This window comes from Diabrotica undecimpunctata, chromosome 2 (genome assembly GCF_040954645.1).
Source record: "Diabrotica undecimpunctata isolate CICGRU chromosome 2, icDiaUnde3, whole genome shotgun sequence".
NCBI lineage: Eukaryota > Metazoa > Arthropoda > Insecta > Coleoptera > Chrysomelidae > Diabrotica > Diabrotica undecimpunctata.
The window spans coordinates 2,782,403-2,806,519 of record NC_092804.1 but is presented as its reverse complement, the minus strand read 5'-3'; the positions used below and the strand labels follow the sequence as shown (position 1 = coordinate 2,806,519).

The window sequence follows — 24,117 nt, the reverse complement described above, 5'->3', positions numbered from 1 at the left end:
TAGACTGTGTGTTCACGTTAAAAGTACAGTTAGACATTTAAGAGAGTTACCAATGTCTACATCATTGTTTATCTACTACCAGACTTAAATAGAATCCTACAATTCAAATTGAAGGTTAATCCGACATTTTATAACAATAAATATTTTTTCGCTTAGATATAAATGCTCGATTTTTTTTAACAAACCATGAACAAAAATTATGTGTATCGGATATTGGAGAGTATAACTAAAAAGAAATATATAATAACTATAATATCAATACATTAATTGGAAACATTTTAGAAAACTACTAACAAAACAGTCTAACCGTTTTAAAAGTTTTAAATTATTTTGTAAAGTTTCAAAAATTATTATTATAATTCCTAGTAAATATTCTAGTGGCCTCAAAATCCGAGCGGTCGTAACCTCCCGGCAATTCATCTCTCTTTTCTGTCTCTGAACGTCCAGCATACACGACGAAATTTTATTTGAGTGGTGTCTTGACGAAGTAAGCCGAAAACTTCCTTTTTTCTTTTATATTTCAAACAAATATTTATTTTAGACCCTTACTGGGAGCACTAATAGTTGCCAGAACTATGTTTATTGGCCCGAGGGTATCTAAATAGCTATGGATTTATGGTATGTGTTCTGAAATCAGAATGTATAATTGGCCGTTATTACGTGACGCCCTCAACAATTCGAAGAATTACCGAACTGAAAGAAGAACTTCAGGGCTGGTTTTAATATGCGTTACAAAGAGAGTTCCAAAGAACTATACAGTATCCTGAAAGGCTTCAAGATATTTTAGAGAACTTCCTCGTAGCCTGTAATAATGTAGAGAACATTTAAGAAAACTTCATGGATGTGTATATTGATTCAAAACTGTCTTCAAACGTTTTAGTAAAATCTGGAGGATCTCAGGATATCTTTAAATATTACCGGAATATTTCAGACGTAAAAATGAGAATTCTTTACTCACACTCTTAGTATTGAATATTGGAAAACTCCAGTGATGTATTTAATAAATCAAAAGTTCGTAATCAATTGATTCTAAAACTCTCTTGTAGTGTTTAGATACCTTTAAAAGACTTTAAGACAGCTTGGAATATTCTAGAATTGCTTTAGAACATTTCATGGGCCAAAATGAGAATATCGGGGCAGTTTTATTCTTTAGACGAGAGTTAAAGAACTCTAGGAAAGTTCAGGAAGTGTTTAATGATTGAGAACTAAAGTAAAGATTAGAAGGCTAACACAGTTCGGTCATTTTTTATTGGTATCTGAAGGAAGACGGCCAAAAAGATATCTTAGCTCTTTCTTTTTTGTTTAGATATTGATATGTTTTTTTTTTATATAAGAATAATTTATTTTAAGGTTCGGGTTTGACATGACGTCTCTCCCTTATAGAGATATGATAAACAGTAAAACATACAACAGTAGACCTGAAGATATCTCAGATACCAATTCTGAGATAATTTCAAAAACATAGGGGCTCTTTTGAGAACTTCTGGTAATTTTGTAATAATTCAGGACTATATTAAAAGGTTTTAAGAGTTTTTAGACAACACTAAGGCAGCTCGGAATATTCCAGATCTGCCAGGGGATACGTAAAGGGTCACTGGTGAATATCAGGACAGTCTCCAATGTTTAACGAAGCGTTAGAAGACTTCACAATTGCCCAAAATGTTTGGGAAGGTTGGAATAATTTAGAAAACATTAGGATGTTCTTGGAAGCTCAAGTGGGGTGTGCAATGATTTTAGGACTGTACTAGAATATTTTAGAAATCTAAAAACAGCCTAGAGTGTTCCACTGTAGAACTTTAAGAATGCTGAAATGCTAAAAATTTTTTGTAAGATTTCAGTAAAACGTGAGATGATTTGGAAGCTTTGCAACATTATTTGGGATCTTTTCTAATTCACAATAAAACAAAAAAAATACAAAAAATAACTATCAACGCAAAAAATTATGAAAATATTATTATCAACTTATGTTAATATGTTGTAATTATGTTAATCTTATAAAGCTAAATATTTTCAACAAAGCGTTAACCAAAATCACGCGAATCATTCTTAAATTACAAATTGAACGGGCAATTACCATATATAGAGGTGATAATAATCAATTTTTATCACCTTTTTTGTTTAAAAATCGATTTCGTTTTTTAAAATTCGATCGTTGACCTGCAGGAGACATCAGATCATAATTTTGTTGATGAAAAGAATCCAGTTTGGAGGTGTGTCCATCTGATAAAAAATCATTTAATTGTGAACTTAACCACATGCAAAAAAGAAATGTAAATCGACGGGAATTGGATTTTTGCCGATGACTAATGAAAAAGGCAATTAAATTTTTGTCATCGGAGAATATCAAGGATGGGAGGAAAATTGTTCTGAATAAATAAAATTTGTATTTAAGTTAGTAGTTATTTCAAATCTCAATTTATTGAAACATTTGCCTGCAGAGATTTATAAAGAGAGGCGCACATTATCGGTATATCTGCTATAACATCTGCTCTCCCAACGTTTTTCACTATTTTTTTTTCGATTTCTTATCAGTTCATTAAAGATTGTTGCTTAGATGAATCGATATGATGTGTAATGCAATTTTAGATTCCCCATGTTGGTCCATTCATCGCCTGCTTGCTTTGTTAATCGTAGAAAGCACAAATTTAAGTAACAATTTGAGTTTTGGTTTCTATCAAGTAGAAATCTGCGTATTTTTACATTTTGCTTTAAAGTTATATTCTTCTTTCTTTCCATTCGTCTCCTATCAGAGGTTGGATATCATCAAGACTTTTCGAACTTTGTCTACAGCTGTTTCAAACAGCTCATTTGTAGTGCAATCAAATCACTGCCTTAGATTTCTCATCCAATACATTCTTCTGCGGTACGGATTCCTTTGTCCTTCATTCTTTTCCTGAACAACTATTCAATAAATCGTCTTGAAATTATGTGTATTATGCACTACAAAAGCTTCTTTTTGACGCAAAATTAAAAGTTGTAAGATTATTTGGCAAAAATTATTCAAAATTTATTCCATTTCAAATTTTTTACCTATTTTAAGGTTTATTAATAAACAAATGCATTAAATTTTTACTGCAGCTCATTTTAATAGATTTTTCTACGAACGAACCGATTCTTGCATAATTTGCATAATTTTTGTTATTCTACCCATACAGAATCTAAAACAATTGTTAGATACTAGTTACAGTAACTGTCAAAAAAAAACACTGCATTTTTGCTCATTTCCTTGGGTTATTTTTATGTTAACAGAGTTGATAACGTCAGTACCTTTTTTCACAATTCACCGGAGTGTCATTTAAGAGTAGTGGGCAACACACAAAACAAAGAGAGTACCTCATTAAATATTTAAAACTATTCCCATTAAACGGTACCGAGAAATTCTAGTTTTTGTACATGTTTGTAAACGATTCCGTTGACCTGGGATTAGAAAATATCGTTGTGGGATATCAATTAAAACTTGATTTGCTTAAGAGGATCTAATATATGTTCAAATTTAGAATTTAAAAGGCCGATAAATAACTAATCTGAAGATTTATCTCAAAAATGACAGCTTTTAAAAATAAAAGTATTTTGATGGAAATATTTTATTAAAATCTATAATTCTACACTTCATTTGGTAATGATAGGAAGTTATGAAATTTCATAACATTTCTACTTTTACATTTACATTGCAATTCACCTTTATTTAAGTTTGTGAATAAAGTTTGCTTTATTTGTCTTTGTCACGCTGTTAAACATCCAAATATATTAAAAATGGGTTTCTCTATTTATTTATATTAGCAGACATATGCATAGATTGGGATTCGATAATTTATAAACGATATATCCTTAAAGCACGTATAAAAAATAATTGAAGAAGCCCTGCGACACAATCTTTTTATTTCAAACATATACAGGGTGTTTTTTTTTAGGGATGCGTGATGGAAAAGTCGGCTTATAGATGGAATACTAAACGATAAGTTGAAAAAAATAAACATTTTTGTTTTAACACAAATTCCTGATTGCAATCGCTCTAGGTTCTACATGTTGACGTTGACACTAGTGTCACTAATAAGTGGTGTCAACACTGAACATAGAAAAATATACAATATAGAATTGTAATACCAACATTTCTTTGAGAAAGTAACATACGTTCATCAAAAACAAAGATACTACGTCATTTATCTATTTTGCCAACTTCTTATTAATTTGGTTCATAAATTTGTAACCACACTTTATATTTTCTTTATATTTTCCACAGTACTATGTCACCGTATGGCACCATATGCAGAACGCATAGTAGGAAAATACCAGGCTGGTTTCAGAGATGGTAAATTGACAATTCATCAGATTGCAACCCTGAAACAAACTTTAGAGAAAACACTGGAATATGGCATATATAATCATCACATATTTATAGACTACAAAGTAGTCTACGACTCTGTGAATAGAGGAGAAATGTTTAAAGTAATAAAAGAGCTAGGAATACCAAATCAGTTGGTAAAATGAACAAAACTACCTCTTGAAAAAGTTGAATGTACCAGGGAGACTCTCTCTCCTGTATACTGTTCAATCTGACTCTGGAAAAAGTAATACGTATGTCACAGATCACAAACATTGGTTCAATATACAGTGATGAGTGCCTTAAGAACCGGCAAAATAACGCAAAAGATAGAAAACATAATACGTTGTGAAATAAAAAGAGATGAAAGTATTAGAGGTGGGAAATTATCGATAGAAACCTCTAATTTACATTACATTACATTACATTAAGACTATCGATAGTTTCCCACCTTTAGACGTTAGCTAATGAGCTAGTTGACTTCAGTCATAATATTACAAGTATGATGTCGAACATTAACATTTTTTAAATTTCGCATAAAGTAAAAACTGATTGAAGGTAATAAAGCAAATGTAAGTAAAAAACAGTTTAATTAGTAGTAATTTGATAATTAATTCTGTGTTGACGAATACAGAATAACAAGCTATGATAATTCTGTATTGAGAAGAGTGTATGCGACGTCACAAATCACACTTTATTATTGATAAATACTTGTTTTTACTTACATTACGTGATACGTATTACTATGACTGAAGTCAACCAGCTCATAAGCTAACGTCTAAAGGTGGGAAACTTTCGATAGATATAATGTAATGTAAAGTAAATTATAGGTTTATATCGATAATTTCTCACCTCTACTACTTGCATCTCTTTTTATTTCACAACGTATTATGTTTTCTATCTTCTGCGTTATTTTGCCGGTTCTTAAGGCACTCATCCCTGTATAATAAATTAGTGCAAATCCTTATCTATGCTGATGATATCATATATTGTTGGGAGAACGGAAAACGCTATACGAAAGGCGTATGTAGCATTAAAAAAATCAGCTACAAAAATGGGTTTAATAATAAACACCAACAAAACGAAGTACATATATGAAAATAAGCACGCAACCACAAATACTACCTGGGAATTTGTATACCTTGGAGAAATTCTTAACACTGAAAATAATAGTACCCAGAGATAAATTGTAGAATTTGCACGGCCAATAGATGCTATTTTGGGCTAAATCTTTTCCTTAAATCCACAATTATATCGAGAAATACAAAAATAAAACTCTACAAAACAATAATACGCCAAGTCTTAACATATGGTTCAGGGACCTGGACTCACAAAAAGTAATGAAAACATGTTAGGATGTTTCGAAAAAAAAGTACTAAGGCGAACCTATGGAGCAGTGCATGACAATGGAGACTGGAAAAGACGATACAACTTCGAACTCTATAGGATATACCAGGAACCAGATATCGCAAAACATATTAAGATAGGATGTCTGAGGTGGATACTGTATGTAATAAGGATGTAACAAAATGACCCAGCTAGAAAAACGCTCCTTGGTAGACCTATTAGTCAGAGAAGAAGAGGTAGACCCAGAACAAGATTCCTTGATAACATCGATGAAGACATGAGAAATGGGAATACGTGCTTGGCGGAGAAAGTCAATGGATAGGACGACTGGAGAGAAATTCTTGAGGAGGCTAGTACCCACGCTGGGTTGTAAAGCCAGAATTAAAATGAATGAAATGAAATGAAATGAAAATAATTTTTATCGACCATCACCATGTTGAAGGCAAAGTCTTGCTTCATTTGTAATATGTTTAACTGCCTTCCCAATCTCGTCTCAGTTATCTTTCATTTCTTGAACGACGTTTTGAATCTGTTCAAGAAGTTCTTCCCTACTATGTATTTCATCGTTATAAATGTTGCATTTTTAATATCCCGAAACATAATAATCGATAGGATTAAAATTACATAATCGTGAAGGCCAGACATGAGGACCGCCTCTACCAATCCATCTATTGGAAAAATTGTCGGATAAAAGATCTCTAAATAAGCGTTTGTGATGTGGTGAAGCACCACCATTTTGAAAGTATATTCCACCTGTAATGATATTTTCATCATCTAGCAGTACTGGTCAAATAGACTGGCAAGATGTTTTAATAACCTCCTCTTCCTCATTTCTTGAGCCCTTGTCAGGACGTGGTAACAGTCTAAGTATTATTAGCTTGTTGGCTCCATTGGTTGCGATCATGTGCCATATAGACGGCTTTATGTAGGGATTTTGCCATCAGAGTCTTCATTTGGCCTCCAAAACGTGTTGGAGATCTTCAGCCTTCTACCTTACCTTCTACTATCAATATTTCCATGGCCGGCATTCTTCTCAATTAAAAGACGTTATCCACTTACTGTACGCGAGAGATATGCCTCTAGGAATTATCAAAACGATCAAAAATATCTACCAAAACAACACAATAAAAGTAAAAGTAGAAAAAGAACTAACCGACCCTTTTGAAGCTGGCAATGGGATAAGACAGGGAGATTCCCTGAGTCCTCTATTGTTCAACTTGATTATGAATGAAATAATAAAAAAAAGAACTAAAATTCTTCTATATATCCTTATCTTACTCCTATTGATTTTTTTGAGAATCTATTTTTCAGCTGCATATGGAGCAATGGGAAAATAAGGGAACAAACGTTATTTGGTAAAACCTACGTGTTAACACTGAAGATAACAAGAATTTATAAAGCCAGTAAAAGACCAATAATGGTATATGCATCAGACATAGTCACCACCAAAGGGCATTAGAGACAGAGGACGTAATAATACCGAGAAGAATCATAGAACACACGTTAAGAGAACGAAAATGACTGTACACATCAGAAGAATGTGTAACGCAAAGGACATAAACGAGTAGATACAAAATAGAAATAAGAATGGAATAATCACAAGGAGAATAAAGAAAACAAAAGTAGTAAAAATGTCAAGACATAAATGACCAAACGGTAGAAGAAGTATCTGACGACCACCCGAAAGATGTTGCGACGACTTTTCATAAAGAATCCAATTCGATAATTTAGAACTACTTACAACGAGGGAAAAGAAGAACAAGCATATGATAGTATTGAAGATTCGAAGAAATGATGAAATCTACAATTTATTAATCATTCTAATGTAGGTTATCATAAGCGGAATATGGCGGGATATGTTTAGTTATTAGATGAATAATGAAGAAGACAAAAGAGAGAAACACTCAAAATCAGAGTTATGGATGACATCGAGGTCTCTTAGCTCAGGAGATAAAGGAGAAGGACACAGGAGAGGTGAATGGATGTAAAAAGTCAGGCAGACAAAGATCTTTCAGGGGCTATAAGACTAAAGAACAAACAGAATAGTAATGCTAAAATATTTATTAACACATTATCAATCACAAGAAACAATAGTTCAAAGATTATTTTTTTACTTGTCTGCAAGTTAAAAATGGCGGTATAACGCACTCACATTTAGCTGCTCTTTCTACATTGTCATAGCCTTTTACTGTAGTTTCAAAACCTTCTCCTAATTGTACTGATTTCGATCCATATTTGCATGTCATATCTAAAATCAAATTCGTAAAATAAATAAATTGTTATAAAAAGCGGTAGAAAGAGTAAATTATTATAGGGAAGAAGATATAATACTATTACAAAAATTAATATTAAACTTAACACTCTTTCAGGTTGAACCGCGTCGAATATCCTTGCGCCGAGCTTTCGACATCCTCTTTGATGTATTCTTCAGGGCTTCCGAGGTCTCATTCTCCCGATGTCGATAGCTTATTTTCAATAAATAAGTTTTGTATATTTATTCTTCTCTGAACTTAAGCTTCAAGCACAAAACAACCGCATGATTCTTCCAGTTGTCTTATGCGAATATCATCTTCTGTAAGGTTTCTCAACATTCTAGAATACAGTCGCCTATAGCGGGAATGACGACATCGTTAAAAAAGTTCTTTTAACGCCTTTAATAGTTTAGTAAAGACATCTTTAATAAACTAAGATGGAAAGTTTCCTGGACCTGCAGCTTTTCTACGCTTGTATTTCTTACTATAAAGGTGATATTTAGCTCAGTAGATTTTAGTTGTACGTCCCTTTCTATATTTTCTTACTGTAGGTTGTGTAAAGGTCTACCTGTTCTTTTTTTTCGTTATATTGTTTAATTCTACTTTATATTGTGTTTATAGATTTTAGTATTCTCCAAGATTCTAAGCTTCTAGATCCTACTATCTTTCGGTCTCGCATATCTTTCCCACAGATGTTAGGTATGTCTCCTTCTTTTTTCTTATTGTTCCCTTCATTTCCGTGTATCACCAATAGGGTTTTTGTTGTCTGCATGTTTTGGTGACTAAAGCTCCTCCTTCTGTTTCTTTGATGATATTTGTTATGAGCTCGTACTCTTCTTCAGTTGTTACGGCTTTTGTTTCAAGTTTTCCATTTAATTTCCTTTGGTACAAATAGTATACGCTGTGATTTTCTAGGTTTGTAGGTTCGTTATTCATTGTTCAGTGTTTATTTACAGAGAAAAAACAAACAAAATACTTTTATAATCAAAACTTACCTGCAGACTTTTCTGCTTTGTGATTAACAGTAATAAATTCTTCCTCGCCAGAGGCTGAAATAAAAATTACCAGATCAAAAAGAGCAATACATTATTAACAACAATCCCTTACAGAGTGAGGCATTAGTGTGAGAAAGTCCAATCACTCCTTTGTCGTAAGAGATACGAAGAAAATTATTTATGTAAAAGTTAGAGCATAGAAAAGTCCATACGTTAAAAATATTTTCAAATATACAGGACCACCCATATTGACAGGGTGGAACAAGCTTATCTTTTTTTAAAAGAACACCCTGTATATTTTTACATTTTTGGACTCTTCTCGATGTTTTTGTTTTTTGAAATATAAGGCTTAGCAATGGTATACGAAATCTGCACCCCCAAAGAGACAAATTGCAAATTAAAAAAAATTGAAAAGATTTGAGAAGGTATATGTGATCACTAGAAGTATTTTAACAAATTTTGAGCAAACTTCATGTTTTCATTTTCGAAAAAAACTACTTTTTCGAAGTATAAAACGGGAAAACCAAACATACGATTTTGTTAATTTTTTTTACAGCATAGAGATATAATCCTAAGAAATACTTATAATTTTTTTTTTAATTTTTGTATGTACAGTTTTGCCACAATAGGAAAAAATAATATGTTCTGGCTTATAATAAAGCTACCGATAAGAAACCGGACAAAATCGGAGCCATCTCTAGGATCAGAAACAAATTAATTGAGGGTGAGAAGTTTTAAGAAAATGAAAAAAAAAAACAATTAGTTAGGTTGATTTGGTAAATATAAAACCAATAGTTTGTTAATATTGGTTGACGTTACGATTAGGTATAAAATACTTACGGCAAATCCAACTTCTAGGACAACAAAGAGTCTCTCCTTCGAATTGCGAATAGTAAGGCGCACAATAGCTTGAAACTTCTCTTTGGTTCCTCACTTGAACATTACACAATTGTCTCTTGCAGTGAGGAGCCTCTATCTTTCCGTTAAAGTTTTTGGGACAAACACAATCCGTACACGTGTCTTTTGGAATGAACCGCTGACCTTCTAATACTGTCGTTCCGTCAACAGCGCATTGGCCAGGCTTGTCTTGAGCTGAAATGTGGAGATTTTTTTTTTAATTGTGGTAAAAATAAAAAAATGATTTTTAATGAATTTCGATACGAAATAAAATAAAAATTTAGCTTTTGATGATTAAGTTCCATTCAGTTCACGATGTGTTTATTTTGTTAGCTTTTATTTATTGTATATTATATAGAATTGACTTCATACTCCAAATTTATATTGTTGATCAACCAAAATTGCTTCTCATCCAGTTATGTAGGGCACAGCATTTTTTTATAATTTTATCAGCTGTTTCTGGTAGGCATGCATTCTGTTAAACCTATTGGTTTAACATTATAAATATGCTAATAACAATCGCAAAACACATTTCCAGAATTCCCAAATAGTTCTCCTGGCTCGAGAAAGCCAATAGTTAAATATTTTTTTTGAAAGTGCCACTTCTGAATAAGGTTTCACAGTGCAATCCTTAGTGGGAATGCATCGTTTGCTACTAGACCACCGTCTTTGGCAATAAATAGTTTTCTAAAGCTTCAAACAATGCAGATTGTTGAAATATGCCTCCATCAGATTGTTTGCCACTTGCTTTAGCATTTATATATTCATGAATGGTAGGGAAATAAGTCTTCTACTCACAATTCGTTATAGGTTTTTATTAAAATTAGTAAAATAGAATGGGCTATCGGTTTTGCGGTTTACAAACTTTAACAGCATCTCCAGGCCCTCAAGAAACTGAGGTATAGGTCAAAATGTTTTTGACAGCATCATTTATGGTAAAAATATGACCGACAAAGTACTTATATCAAAAAATCAGAGTACGAAAGAGGCAATTTAAAATACCCAGCAACTACAGATTCATTGCTCCCGTTACTTTTTAAGGAAGTCAAAATTATTATGCAAATTCAGACGATTTTGTAGTGTTTGCATTAGACACTTGAACTTATAAAAGGTACTTACGGCACAGTTGTCCAGTAGAGCAACAATTGTCCAACGTGTAAGTCCTGTAACAATCTTTTTTTAAAGGAGCTGCTCCCAACCACTCTGGACAGTCTAAAATGGCGCACGTGAATTTTCCCCTAAATAGAAAGAAAGAAAGAAATATTAGTTTAAATAATAGTTTCTTTTGTGTTTGTAAGTTCCAAAGGAAAACTTATCTAGGAGGAATTCAGAAGCACAGAAAGTTGAAAACTGATAAAAAAATTGAGAAAAAAATAAATAAAGAAGTAATACAGAGCATAAAACTGGAAGACTGGGAAGAGTATTTCAAAGAACTTTTGGTAGAGAATAGAGTCGAATTTCAAGAACATAGAAATCAAAACCAAAATAGAATTTCAATAGTCGGCTCGCCAATAAGATTAACAACAGAGGAAATTAAAACTGTGTGTAAACAGCTGAAGAGGAACAAAGCACCCTGACCGGAGAATTGTTTAAGTACGGAACGAACAAATTGTACAAATGTCTTCAACAACTATTTCAAGAATGCATAAACACAAGCGAAATCCCTACGGAATGGAAGATATCATACCTCAGTACTATACATAAAATGGGTGATAAAAATAATTGTGAAAATTACCGAGGAATAGCTGTAACCGAATCTATGAGTCGAATATATGGAAAGGTTTTAAAGAACCGAATCGAGAGAGAATACTTAGATTATGAAGCAGAAGAACAAGCAGGATTTCGTACGGGTCGATCCACTATTGATCACATTTTCTCTTTAACCCATAATATAAAAAAAATGGCACGGAATCAAGAAATATGTTGTTCGTCGACCTACGGAAAGCCTACGACAGTGTTCCACTGAATCAATGGAAAGCACGAATATTAATATAGAATTAATAAAAGCCGTTAAAGTGCTATACAACCAACCAATACCAAAAATAAAAACAGAGACACAAATAACAACAGGATTTATAACATCAAAAGGATTAAAGCAAGGAAAATATACCTCGAAAGCGCTTTAAAAAGTTGGAAACAAAAATGTAGGAGAATGGGGATGCCGCTCACAAACAAGTAATAATGGCTCAAGATTATGACGATTTAAACTATATGGCACGAAAATTAATTGAAGAGTGTGATATATGGGGTCTAGAAGTAAATAAAAAGAAAACTGAATACCTGTGCATTGGAGTAGAACAAAAAGATCTCATATTAGACGATAACACCACGATAAAGCACTGCTGTGACTACAAATATCTAGGTATCACTAGTTTACAATATGGAACATTAGACAAAGCCATAAGAGAGAGAAATACGTCAGGGAGAAAAGCCATCACAATGTTAAACAGCATTTTATGGGACCAATCCATCAGCAATGAAAATAAAAAGAGGATATATGAGACTATAGTAAAAAGTATCACTTTATACAGCTGTGAGGTATTGGCACTGAAAGAATGAACACTGGCAACGCTGAAATCAATGATTTAGTTATTATTTTATTCATGCAAACATGTTTATTTGTTAAATAAAGTTTATTTTAAAGTGAGTATTACGTTTTTATAGGATAGATCATTTTCCAATAGGTACCACGTTTCTCATTAAAAAAAAAATCTAATTATATGTGGAGAATATAGCTTTTAGCAAATAAAGCAAAGAAGCGATAAATCAAATAAATAAGACGATCATAAAGGCAATAAGAAAAGAAATAAGAAACTACAATCTAGAAAAAACAAAACAGGCAATAGAGCAAAATAAGAACATGAAAGTTTTGAAGAGGAGCGTACAAAAGGGGAAAATAGAAATTAACAAACTGAGAAACAGCACTGGAGAAGAAACAACGAACAGAGATGAAATATTAAGAATAGTCGAAGAGTTCTACACAGAGTTATATAGATCAAGAAAAAAAGATAACAATATGGAACCTCCAATTACACTAAAAACTGGGGTATTAAACCAAGGATCAGATTTAATGCCCGATATAACAAAATCAGAAATCAAAGAAGCCCTGAAGAAAATGAAAAATAATCGAACCCCGGGTGAAGATGGAATAGTATCAGAAGCACTAAAAATTGGAGGGGATGTATTACTTGAAAAAATTAAACAACTTTTCAATATCTGCCTTCACAGCGCCAATATTCCAACAGACTGGAACAACGCTACTATGATTCTATTACACAAAGCAGGAGATAAAGCAAATTTAGAGAATTACAGACCGATTAGCCTCCTCAGCCATATATATAAGTTGTTTACGCGAATACTAGTTAAGAGAATGAAAAGAAAATTAGAGACTTATCAACCAAGGGAACAGGCAGGATTCCGAAAAAGTTACGGAACAAATGACCATCTACAAAGTATAAGAACCCTAATAGAGAAAGCAGTGGAATACAATAAACCTCTAGTTCTAATATTTATCGATTTTCACAAAGCCTTTGACACAGTTGAGCTAAGCAAAATATTACAGGCGCTTAAAGAATGCAGGCTAGATTATAGATATACTAAATTATTATACAAAATATACCTGCAGGCAACAACCACTGTCAGATTACATACTAACAGTAATCGCATAAAAATAGAACGGGGGGTTAGACAAGGAGACACAATGTCACCTAAACTTTTTAATACGGTGCTAGAACATGCTTTTAAGAATTTGGATTGGATGACAAAGGGAATAAAAATAGATGGAGAATATCTACTTACGTTTCGCCGATGATATACTTATAATAGCTGAAGATCTAGGTATGACAAGAGAGATGGTACAGGAACTCGTTGTGGCTACCGAAAGTGTAGGTTTAAATATAAATATCTCGAAAACAAAAATCATGACCAATTTGGTACCCAACCAGAACATCAGTATTGGTGGAAAAGAAATAGAACTCGTAGATAGATATAAATACCTGGGACATGAAATTATGATTGGCAGGGATAACCAGACTCATGAACTGAAGAGAAGAATCGGCCTTGGGTGGGCAGCATTTTCAAAACTGAGAGAAACTTTTAAAAGTGAGCTGCCCACATGCCTAAAGAGAAAGGTATTTGATCAGTGCGTCCTCCCAGTCTTGACGTACGGAGAAGAAACACTTACCTTAACAAAAGGAGCAGCTACCAAACTGAGAGTCACGCAGAGAAGAATGGAGCGGTCCATGTTAGGAATAACTCTGCGAGACAGAATAACCAAACGAAGACATCAGGAGAAGAACCGGAGTGACTGACATCATCGAGAAGATAGCCAGACTAAAATGGAGATGGGCAGGACACATAGCCAGAATGAAAGATGGGCGATGGACAAAGAGGTTATTAGAATGGAGGCCAAGGGAAGACAAGAGAAGCGTCGGTCGACCACCTACAAGATGGACTGACGATTTAAGAAGACTCAATAAAAATTGGATGAGAGCGGCGCAAGATAGACGGGGTTGGAAACATGAGGAAGAGGCCTATGTTCAGCAGTGGACTCTTGAGGCTGGATGATGATGATGATGATAGCTTTTAGGCCATGTTGGTCTACTTCTACAATCATACATAGTTATATATGCTCCAACGACATATCAAATATTAGAAAAGCTGTTGATCCCATGACACCAACATGACCTGCCACGGGAACGGGAAATTATATGTGGGCCATATGTAGCCTGCTGTTGCAGCATCAGTGTTAAACGAGAAAAATCTCGTTTTCTTTATTAGTTATTTAAAAAAAAAATTATTGATGGCCAAGATGTAAAAGCAACAATCATTTACTAAATTAGTTCACTTACGGTATAATAAGTTCTTCGTTGAATATCATATATAATTGTTTCTCAATGGGATCGGGACCATAGGGAATATCTCCTCTGCAGAAGCATCCGACGTTGCACCTACCGAATTCATTTTCTGCTGGACGAGCTGTCGTGCTAATTTCTTTACCTCTAAATAAACAGGTATTGTTCCTGACGGCTAAATCACATTCGTATTTGAGTGGACAACTTTTGCCTGGTCTCACGATTGGAGTGCAGCCTACGTCTTCATAGAGGAGGATACCCAGTTTATCGCATTCATCGTTCAACCCTTAAATAAAAATGATATTATATTATTTAATGTTTTCAAAGTAAGCCCTTCGACTTCTTTAGGTAAAACGATGATAAAAAGAAAACAGAGATTTAAAAGAAAAAAATCAAGAACTTCATACAATACTGCAAATTCAAGAAAGAAAAGTAGAGATATTAGAAAGAGAAGTAAGAAAAAAGAATCTGGTTGTCCAAGGAATAGAAGAGATTGAAAATGAAGACGAAACGCAAATCAAACAAAGATATCAGAAATTTCAAGAGAATTGTATTAATAAGAAAAGATCGATCCTCGTCGAATTCGAACAAAGAAATTAGGAGGTACAGACATATTTGTAAATGAAGAATGTCGAAAAGACATACAAATTCTAAGGAAGGAACTTCGCAAGTATCACAAAGAAGTAAGAGAGAAAGGTGAAAATGCAGGTATTAGCTATAACAAATTGCTTCTAAATGGCGAATTATTCACACTAAGTCAAATTTTATAACAAGAAAATAAATCTATAGTATAGTACATCCACTAATAATTTTCCAACATAAACATGCCTCATTCTGGTATCAAAGAGACCGCCTTTCAAATCAAGGTTGTCAGACATATTTCCTAAAATTCCTAAGGTTATATTTAAAAAATATTCTCTATTCGTTATTATTCAATTGCTAGTCAAAAAATATATCTATAAATTAATTAACTAGGTACTAATATTTCCATGGACTCTTCACTAATGAATTAAAGCAACCGTGAACTTTGTATATATTACTTATACTCTAAGTAATTTTCGAATATCGGCAACATTGTAGTCTGGAGAGAATTTGAACCTTCCGTCCATATCGACGTTGCCATGTTGGTGAATTTAGCGGTAATACTTTTATAGATATAATGATCGACTTTTAAGAAATCAGACAACTTTTAAGAATCCAAGTTCTCAAAAACGGTTTCAAGAATTGTATTATTTTTTTCCAAATGTCATTGATTTTATACCTTACCTGGAAACATGAAAAATTGCAGATATATTAATATGGTATTAAAGTTATATTCACTAATTTTAAACTCATGCATTATGGCAACAGCGAAGCGCAAAGCTATAAATCGTAATGAACACCTGTTTGTCTGGCTATGTGACACCCTAAAATATTTCCTTTTGCAGAGGCGGATGCTTATTATAATGATTATAAGGCAAGTAATATTATATTTTTCTAGGATGGCATTTAAGATGAAGACACCTCTATATATCAGCTACTAAAATACATACAGATTTGACATTTTGCACAGTCATACATGTTGATAGTGCACATTTTTTTAAGATAGTTATCTGAAATTTAAATTTTAAACGCGGCTTACTGCGAATCCACAAACAGGGTAAATTTTCGATATTTTGCTTTGCGTTAAAGAAATCGGAAAAACTTATTTGGAAAAGTTGTTCCACTTATTGTAACCGCACACACCAAATTTTATGACAAAATTCGCAATTTTAGTTTTTCAGTATTATTTGTAATCTCGATCCTAAATCTACAATTGGCTGTCTAAAGATGCATCTCGGGACAGCCAACTGTTCGTTTTAGAATCCTGACTACAATTGAAGAGCTTATTTCCAAAGTGTCTTAAATCCATATAATGAAATCCATGAAATTACAGATTTTCATACAAATTATACAATTTTACAATTTTCATATGCGCTTTTAAATGGTAAATAAGAAGTTGTTATGGTACATATAACTTTATTCTAGACTTGAAGAAATCTATAAAGTTAAAAAAAAGAAAATTAAAAAAATCGAAATTTTGGATTTAAGACACTTTGGAAATAAGCTCTTCAATTAATGAAAAAAGTAAAAGTGCGAATTTTGACATAAAACTTTGTTATGTGGGGTTATAATAATATTTGGAACATCTTTTCCAAATAACTTTTTCAGATATCTCTAACTCGAAGCAAAATATTGAAGATTCACCCTGTTTGTGCATTAACAGTAGGCCGTGTTTAAAAATTAATTTTCAGTTGACTATCTTAATTACTGGATAGACAATCTTTTAAAATTTTCTGACAGAATGAGCTATTATTTACAGATAATTGTAAAAAAAATATTATGGTTTATGTAAAAACTAAATAATTCTAAACTAAATAAATAAGTCCAATATTCTTATAAATCACTAAAATTAACAAGCTTTAATTTGAAAGAATTAATTTGTTATTTATTCGATGTTGTGAGCCCGCTCCCATTTGAAAAAAAAACTGATTCTGTCCTTTGAAGAGTCCTATTCAAAAATGCCCCGTTTAAACAAATCGAAGGTTGAAGCAAGTTGAAGGGTGCCGGACATTTTTGCCGGAAACAATTCAAATTCAAAAGATCACCTTTTTCTGCTAAAAAATATTTTTTGGAGCACAAAAGGTGATATTTTGAATTTGTTTAAAAAATTGTTTAAACATTTTCTGCCCAAAAATTGAGAAATTTTCCTGAATATAATTATGTAAAAATTAATAAAAATTATATGATTTTTCTTGAAATATGCGTTTGATAACTGATCCCTTTTCTTAATTTCCACGCCAATGGTCGGCATTGGCATCAAAGAATCTCAAAAGCCGACTCTTGGCAAACTGACATTGGAGAGTATAACAGAAGATATGAAAAAAACTAAAGCTAGAAAATATGGTGATACATCCCTCTCGGATGAAGAGTTATCAATGTACAGCTGGTTCCTAAAAAAACTGATACGACTCTTAGTAAGATTTGATCATTTTGAGGAATGTATTTGATTGGTCTGAGATTATATTATATTTATTATGACAAATAAATAATAAAATAGACAAAAAACCAACACACAATTGATTAAATATGTTAGTTCATAATTTGTAATAATATTATTAAGGTCTAAATTTTGATATTATTTTAAATTCCTGTATTTTATAAAGAGTGTATAAATAATAGTTTTTACATAAAATATGGTTGTTGATATTATTTTTATTATTATTAAGGAATAAAATAAACGACTCAACTCGACAATATATTAAAGCAAGAATTGTAACCAAATTAAAAGACAACTGGGCACTATCAGAGGCAGCAAAACATTTTAACACAAGCAGAACCACAGTTTTTCTATTAATAAAAAATGGAGGGAACAAGAAACTCTCGAAAGAAAACCAGGGTCTGGAAGACAAATACTATACTAAATTTAGTTATGCAAAAATGAAATTAATAATTTGTAATATCTTAATCAACATTGATTACAGCTTGTAGTCTTCGGTTCATCTGCGTGAAAGGAACCATGAAATTGTCTTCTTCAGAGAGCTCTCCCAAACCTGTTGTATACCGTGCCACAGCTCTTCAGCATTTTAAGGTATAAAATTACGCCGATACATAACGAAAAAAGCGTAATAAACCGAAAACCGAAGACAGAAAGAAATACTTGCAGTCGATGTGGACGTCGGTACCATACCTAATAATAATAGTAACCAATATAAAAATAATAATTATCATTATTATACATAAGCAAGGGCAAAGGGACAATCCCTATTATACCCAAAAACAAAGTAATTACATCAGTAACCTATTAGTAAATTACAAAATTACAAAAAAAATTACAAAATAACAATTTTTGGTTTAAAAGAAAAACAATACTTTAACTATAATATAAAACGATTAAGTCTGTTTTAAACTCGACAATGTTATCGTTAAGGTTATTCCAGCACTAAAAAACTCTATTTGGTAAAAAGTTCTGTCTTGATCTTCTAGAAAAGTTCTCTTTTTTAAGTTTAAACTAGTGACCTCTGAGGCGTTTATCTTGATTTATGGTAAACATTTCATCAGGATTTCCAAAATTAAATTTTAATATTTTGTATACGGTACTTAAGTCTTCACGTTGCCGGCGAAGTTCAAAAGAAGTTAAGTTAGCCATACTAAGTCTTTCTGCACAAGAAGGTCTTCTCGGTTCCAAAGAAATTCGAGTGGCTTCTCTTTGAACGTTCTCCAACAAAGTTTTGTTTTGCACCAAATCAGGATACCACGTTGGTCCACCGTATTCAAGAATGGGTCTTACGTAAAGAGTGTAAATTTTACAGAATGACTCCATTGAAACTCTCTAAAAACACATCTGAATAAGATATAGTCCGAAGTTCGCACGTTTAAAATTAGAAGTAATATGGTTGGATCAAGTTAGGCTGCTGTTTACGATAACACCAAAGTCGATATATGAGAACACATAATCTAATGGTTGCCCATTAACAAAGTACGGCACAAGTGGGTTATTTTTACATTTGAGGGTAGTAGCCACTGGAAACACCAAGTTAAAATAGAGTCCAAGCCCATTTGGATGGTTAGCTGGTTTGTAATTGGATTGGCATATATTTTTGTGTCATCAGCATAAAACGATATTTTACTTGAAACATAATAAGGAACATCGCTGGTATAAACCATAAAAAGCAGAGGTCTAAGGACAGAACCCTGAAGCACTCCACTTTCCACTAATCTGTCTTGTGAGAAAGATTCGCTAACTCTAACTTTGTATTGTCGATCTGTCAGGAAATCATCTATACAACGAAGTAAAGTATCGCAAACTCCGAAATGTTCTAGCTTATGTAGAAGTCTGCGCTTAGGAACACGGTCAAATGCTTTAGAGAAATCTAGATAAACAACGTCAACCGGTTGCGAACGGTTAGGGGATGACGACTGTGTTGGTTGGGACACGTAGAAAGGATGGATGATAAGAGAAATACAAAAACAGTAATTAAAAAAGAATTAGACAGGATTTAAAAGAACTAGGAATACGAGAATGGCAAAAACAAGCGAAGGAAAAAAACATGGTCAACTATAGTCAAGGAAGCAATATATATATATATATATATATATATATATATATATATATATATATATATATATATATATATATATAAGAAGACACACTACGAAGTAACGATTTTAGAAATAAAACATTGAACTTTTTAAAGAGTTATGCGTATGGCTAGCCTCCATACCATGTAAAACTATAGAGCCTAGAAACCACAACGGGTGACCATGCCTCTCCATGGGCTGTCAGTGCTCACATATGATGATAAACCAAAGGAACAGGGAGGATTCAGAACGTATTACAATATACCTTATACATAATAGGTATATAATACTTCTACTCTTTATAAGCAAATTTGTTTGTTCATTGGCGGATTAATACCTATATGGAATGTTCTCACTGCATCTTTTGCGCGGTCGTCCGATACTTCTTCTGCCGATCGGTGACTTCTCTTTTGTAATTTTGACATTTTCTCCGTTCGGCTCACGGAGATAAGAATGGGGTCGAGGCCAGAAAGCCCTGCCTGTCGTAAGAGGCGACTAATGGGAAGGAATCGAGAGGTGGAGAGCCGTTGCTTAAGGTGTCGGGTCTGTAGAAACGCACTTGAGGCGCTTAGGCATCGCGGTCACCGATCTACACTCCTAGTATCCGAGACGAGACTCTCGTGGGACCACTCTACTCTCATTCCAAGAGAACCAGCTAAGGTTGAACGAGCTGAGCCCTTACGCACCTCTTTTGGCCTTACATCACCATTAGGGGCGCCGGTGTCTCGGCACGTACTCACATGGAGATTAAGGAGTGGTAGAGGAGAAATCTCTACTCCATTCTGTTTATGTGGTTATTCCATTCTTTTTTTCTATTTTGTGTCCATTAATTTATACACTGTACGTTATATTTTCTTCTAATGTCTACACTTCTCTTTCGATCTCTCAGCATATTTCTTGTAATTCTTCTCAGTACTCTTATCTCTGCCGTTTCCAGTAGCCTTTGCGTTGTGGCTGTGTCGGGTCTTGTTGTTGAGGCATATGTCATTATTGGTCTACACTAGCTTTAAAAATTCTTGATTTTATCTCAGTGTTAATGTGTCCGTTTCGCCATATAGTGTTATTAAGGCATCCTGCCAGTCTATTTGCTCTTTGTCCATGTCTCCATAGCTAGACAGTGAATTCCCAGGTATTTTATTTCCATTACTTGTTCAATACTGATGTCATCAATATCTATTTTACATATGGTTGGTTCTTTGCTGCCTATTATTGTTTTAGTTTTCAGAGATGAGATTGTCATATTAAATTCTTTTGCCCTTTTGTTAAATTTATGGACCAGTCTTTGCAGACTATCTTCATCTTGGGCTGTCAATATTGCGTCGTCTGCGTAACAGAGTACCTATTTTGATTTGTTTGTTTCTCATTCTGTAGTCTCTTCCTTTGTTAATGCTTTTGATAATTTTATCCATGATCAAATTGAAGAGCATGGGGCTCAATTTGCCTTGTCCTATTCCGCTGCCTATTTCTATAGGTTCTGTAAGTTGTCCATCTATTCTGACTTCCATTTTGTTGTTGTGGTAGATGTTTTCGATAGGTTTTATAATATTTAGGTTAACTTCTCTATTATACAGAAGATGGATTACGTCTTTGAGTCTTACTCTGCCAAACGCTTTCTTTAGGTCTATTAGACACAGAATTGCTGGTCTATTATACTCTAGTGATTTCTCAGTAATTTGAATTATAACGAATATTGCATCTGTACACTATCTTCCACTACGAAAACTATCCTCTGATTTATTAGCACTTGTAAAATTTTAGTTGTAAGTTTTAGCGTAGTATGTAATAAGTTTATACCTCAATAGTTTTCTGGCTATTTAATAAGATTAATATTAGTAATTAAAATTCGAAAATTTTAAAGAGGAATAGAAGTAACAGTTGGTAAGCAAAATAAGCAACAAGTTTATAACAACTTTTAATCTATCTTAAAACGAAAGCTCAATCTTTGCAATAATATCTTGCAAATGTATCTTTAACACGGTTTGCATTTTACATAGTGGTTTACGTAATTCAGATCGTATTTTTTAAAGATAATTCTTTATACTTTTATAAAGATCTCTTTAACATATGGAACCCGTTTCATATTTCAATAAATTAAATTACCACTTTTAAAATGTTTTCGGGCTTTTACATCTTTAAAACAAAACGAATGCAAAGTAAGTAATTAACTCAGTGCTTAAAAACATAAATAAAGTATTATCTGTTTGTGTCCTAGTTAAACAAAAAATGTTAAAACCATATTTGTAAACTAGTTTCCAAGAATGTCAAGAATATTCATTACAAAACATTTTTAATAAAGTCTTCTTTATAAATATTTATGTTTATGCTATCATCGATTACAACTTTACTTGTCACGGAAGTTTTGAAAAATAGTTTATCAATGTGAATTAGGTACAATCATTGCTAGCTATTATAGTTATGCGACAAACAAATCGTGGGCTTACTGCGAAAATCCATTAAGTCCGTAATTGTTTGTTCCGAGAAAATTAACTTTTAATGTGTACTATCTCATTAAAAGTAAACTATTAATTTCTTATAATTATTATTTTATATAAGTTTAAAGGTTGATATATTTCGGCAACATAATATTTCATATATTTTGCTCACAAAAATATTATTGTTTATAAGGGATGCTAAAAAACAAAAAAAAATATAGGAGTTTAATGATTTTCGCAGAATAAAAATAGAAAAAATGTATTTAACAGTTTAATCTTAAACTAACATAAGAAAAATTTTATAGCATGTATTAACAAATTCCTTCAGTCTTCAATATCTTCATCACTGTTGGTTAAGGAAGTAACTTCGTCTACAGCTGATTTCGATGTTGACAAAGATTTGTACCAACCGTGAAATTATTTTGGGATGTCCCCTTTACGACACAGTTGCAGCAGGCTAGTTTTTTTCTTGTTATTGGAATTATTTTTGAATATAAATTTGGAGAGTTATTTCTTCAAGAGTTTGGACCAAGTTTTGGAGTATTTGGAGTTTTACCAAATACTTGAATTACTTTGAACTCTGAAGTATGGTCATACCTATACTAAATTATTCCTGGTTTATTTTTTTCATATTTTAGGCACTTGATTTTTAGCCAATTTACTGTGCTTCCTTCTGTATTTTTTTTCCTGTTTTTTATTAACTTTGTTGATAAATCTGTAAGGTCTTTGAAATCTGAAAAATTCATCTAACGAACATTATAGCCCCTACTTTTTTTGTTTTGGACAAGTCTTGATCTAGTGATTCTAAAAATATTAAACCAGTCCTGAGTGGTATAAACAGGAACGTATTTCTTTGCTTTTCATAAACCACTGTGCATGCTGTCCACCTCAATAAAGGTGTGGCCACTTTCGAGGAACTTCAATCCTAGAAATCATAGTGCACAAGTTTGGACCAAATATAAAAATAATGCTGTAACATTTTGGTTGCGGTTTTATCCGCCACAGGTATCAGAATACAAACAGAGCTGCTTTATTTCAGGTTTCATTTGGTTAGTATAGTTAAGCAAGCAACTATTTATTTCTGAACTGCCTCTTTCCTTGTAACTCTGTCCATCATAAATTATACATGCATACTTTAAGACTGTAATACGTAGAACTTATGTCATTCGAAGGTATTTGTAATACTGATTGCAAATCAAAGGTACAACAAACAAATGCCTTATGCTGCTGACATTTCTCGTTATCAGCTGCTTTCGCATTTTTATACTCTTCCTTCCATATAATGTGTTGTACATAGTCATTTGCCAATTGACAAATGCCAAAGACACATGCCAATTTGTTAAAAAAATACTAAAAATATTTTTCATCATAAATACCTAATTATAATACATAATTATGTAAGAACCCGAATAGAGATCCTTCCCGATTGTTTGGCGACAAGTATATTACAAATATTTTTCATGTCAAGGCGCTGGTGGTAGTAGTAGTCAAGTTTTCTCTTCGAAAATTCAAAAAACTCTGGGGAATTTCGGAGCTTTAACTTTTCAGGAAAGTTCGAAAATTGTACTTTCAATATTTATAAAGATTGTTAAGGTTAAAAAATTTTAATAAAAACTTCGTTCTATAACATTTGCTTTTTTTTATTATTTGTTAAAATAATCAACTCTAAAATCACAACTAAAATATAAAAAGGAAAAGACAGTTAAGATTTGGTTTCGAAAATTAGTCTACGATTTTAAAATATAAAAATTTTGCCTACCTTGTACACAATATAACGACAGAACAAGTGTTACAATACCAAAACTCACCAACGATCTTGACCACATTTTGTCGAATATTATAAATTATTGTTAACAATCGTTTAAATACAAATTTTTAATCAAAACTGGTTTATATTTTTCTTCTGTTAATATACAGAAG

At 32.7% G+C, this 24,117-nt stretch overlaps 1 protein-coding gene across 1 annotated transcript; it reads right to left on the bottom strand.

Annotated features, from left to right (window-relative positions):
• Positions 1 to 7,714: 7,714 nt before the first annotated feature.
• LOC140433138 (uncharacterized) lies at positions 7,715 to 24,117 on the bottom strand. Its single transcript, XM_072521188.1, has 6 exons — positions 23,957 to 24,117; positions 14,663 to 14,951; positions 10,932 to 11,050; positions 9,756 to 10,007; positions 8,916 to 8,969; positions 7,715 to 7,916 (listed from the first exon to the last, which is right to left on the bottom strand). Exons 1-6 carry the CDS (start codon positions 24,021 to 24,023, stop codon positions 7,771 to 7,773), a joined length of 927 nt encoding a protein of 308 aa, XP_072377289.1. The 5' UTR covers positions 24,024 to 24,117; the 3' UTR covers positions 7,715 to 7,770.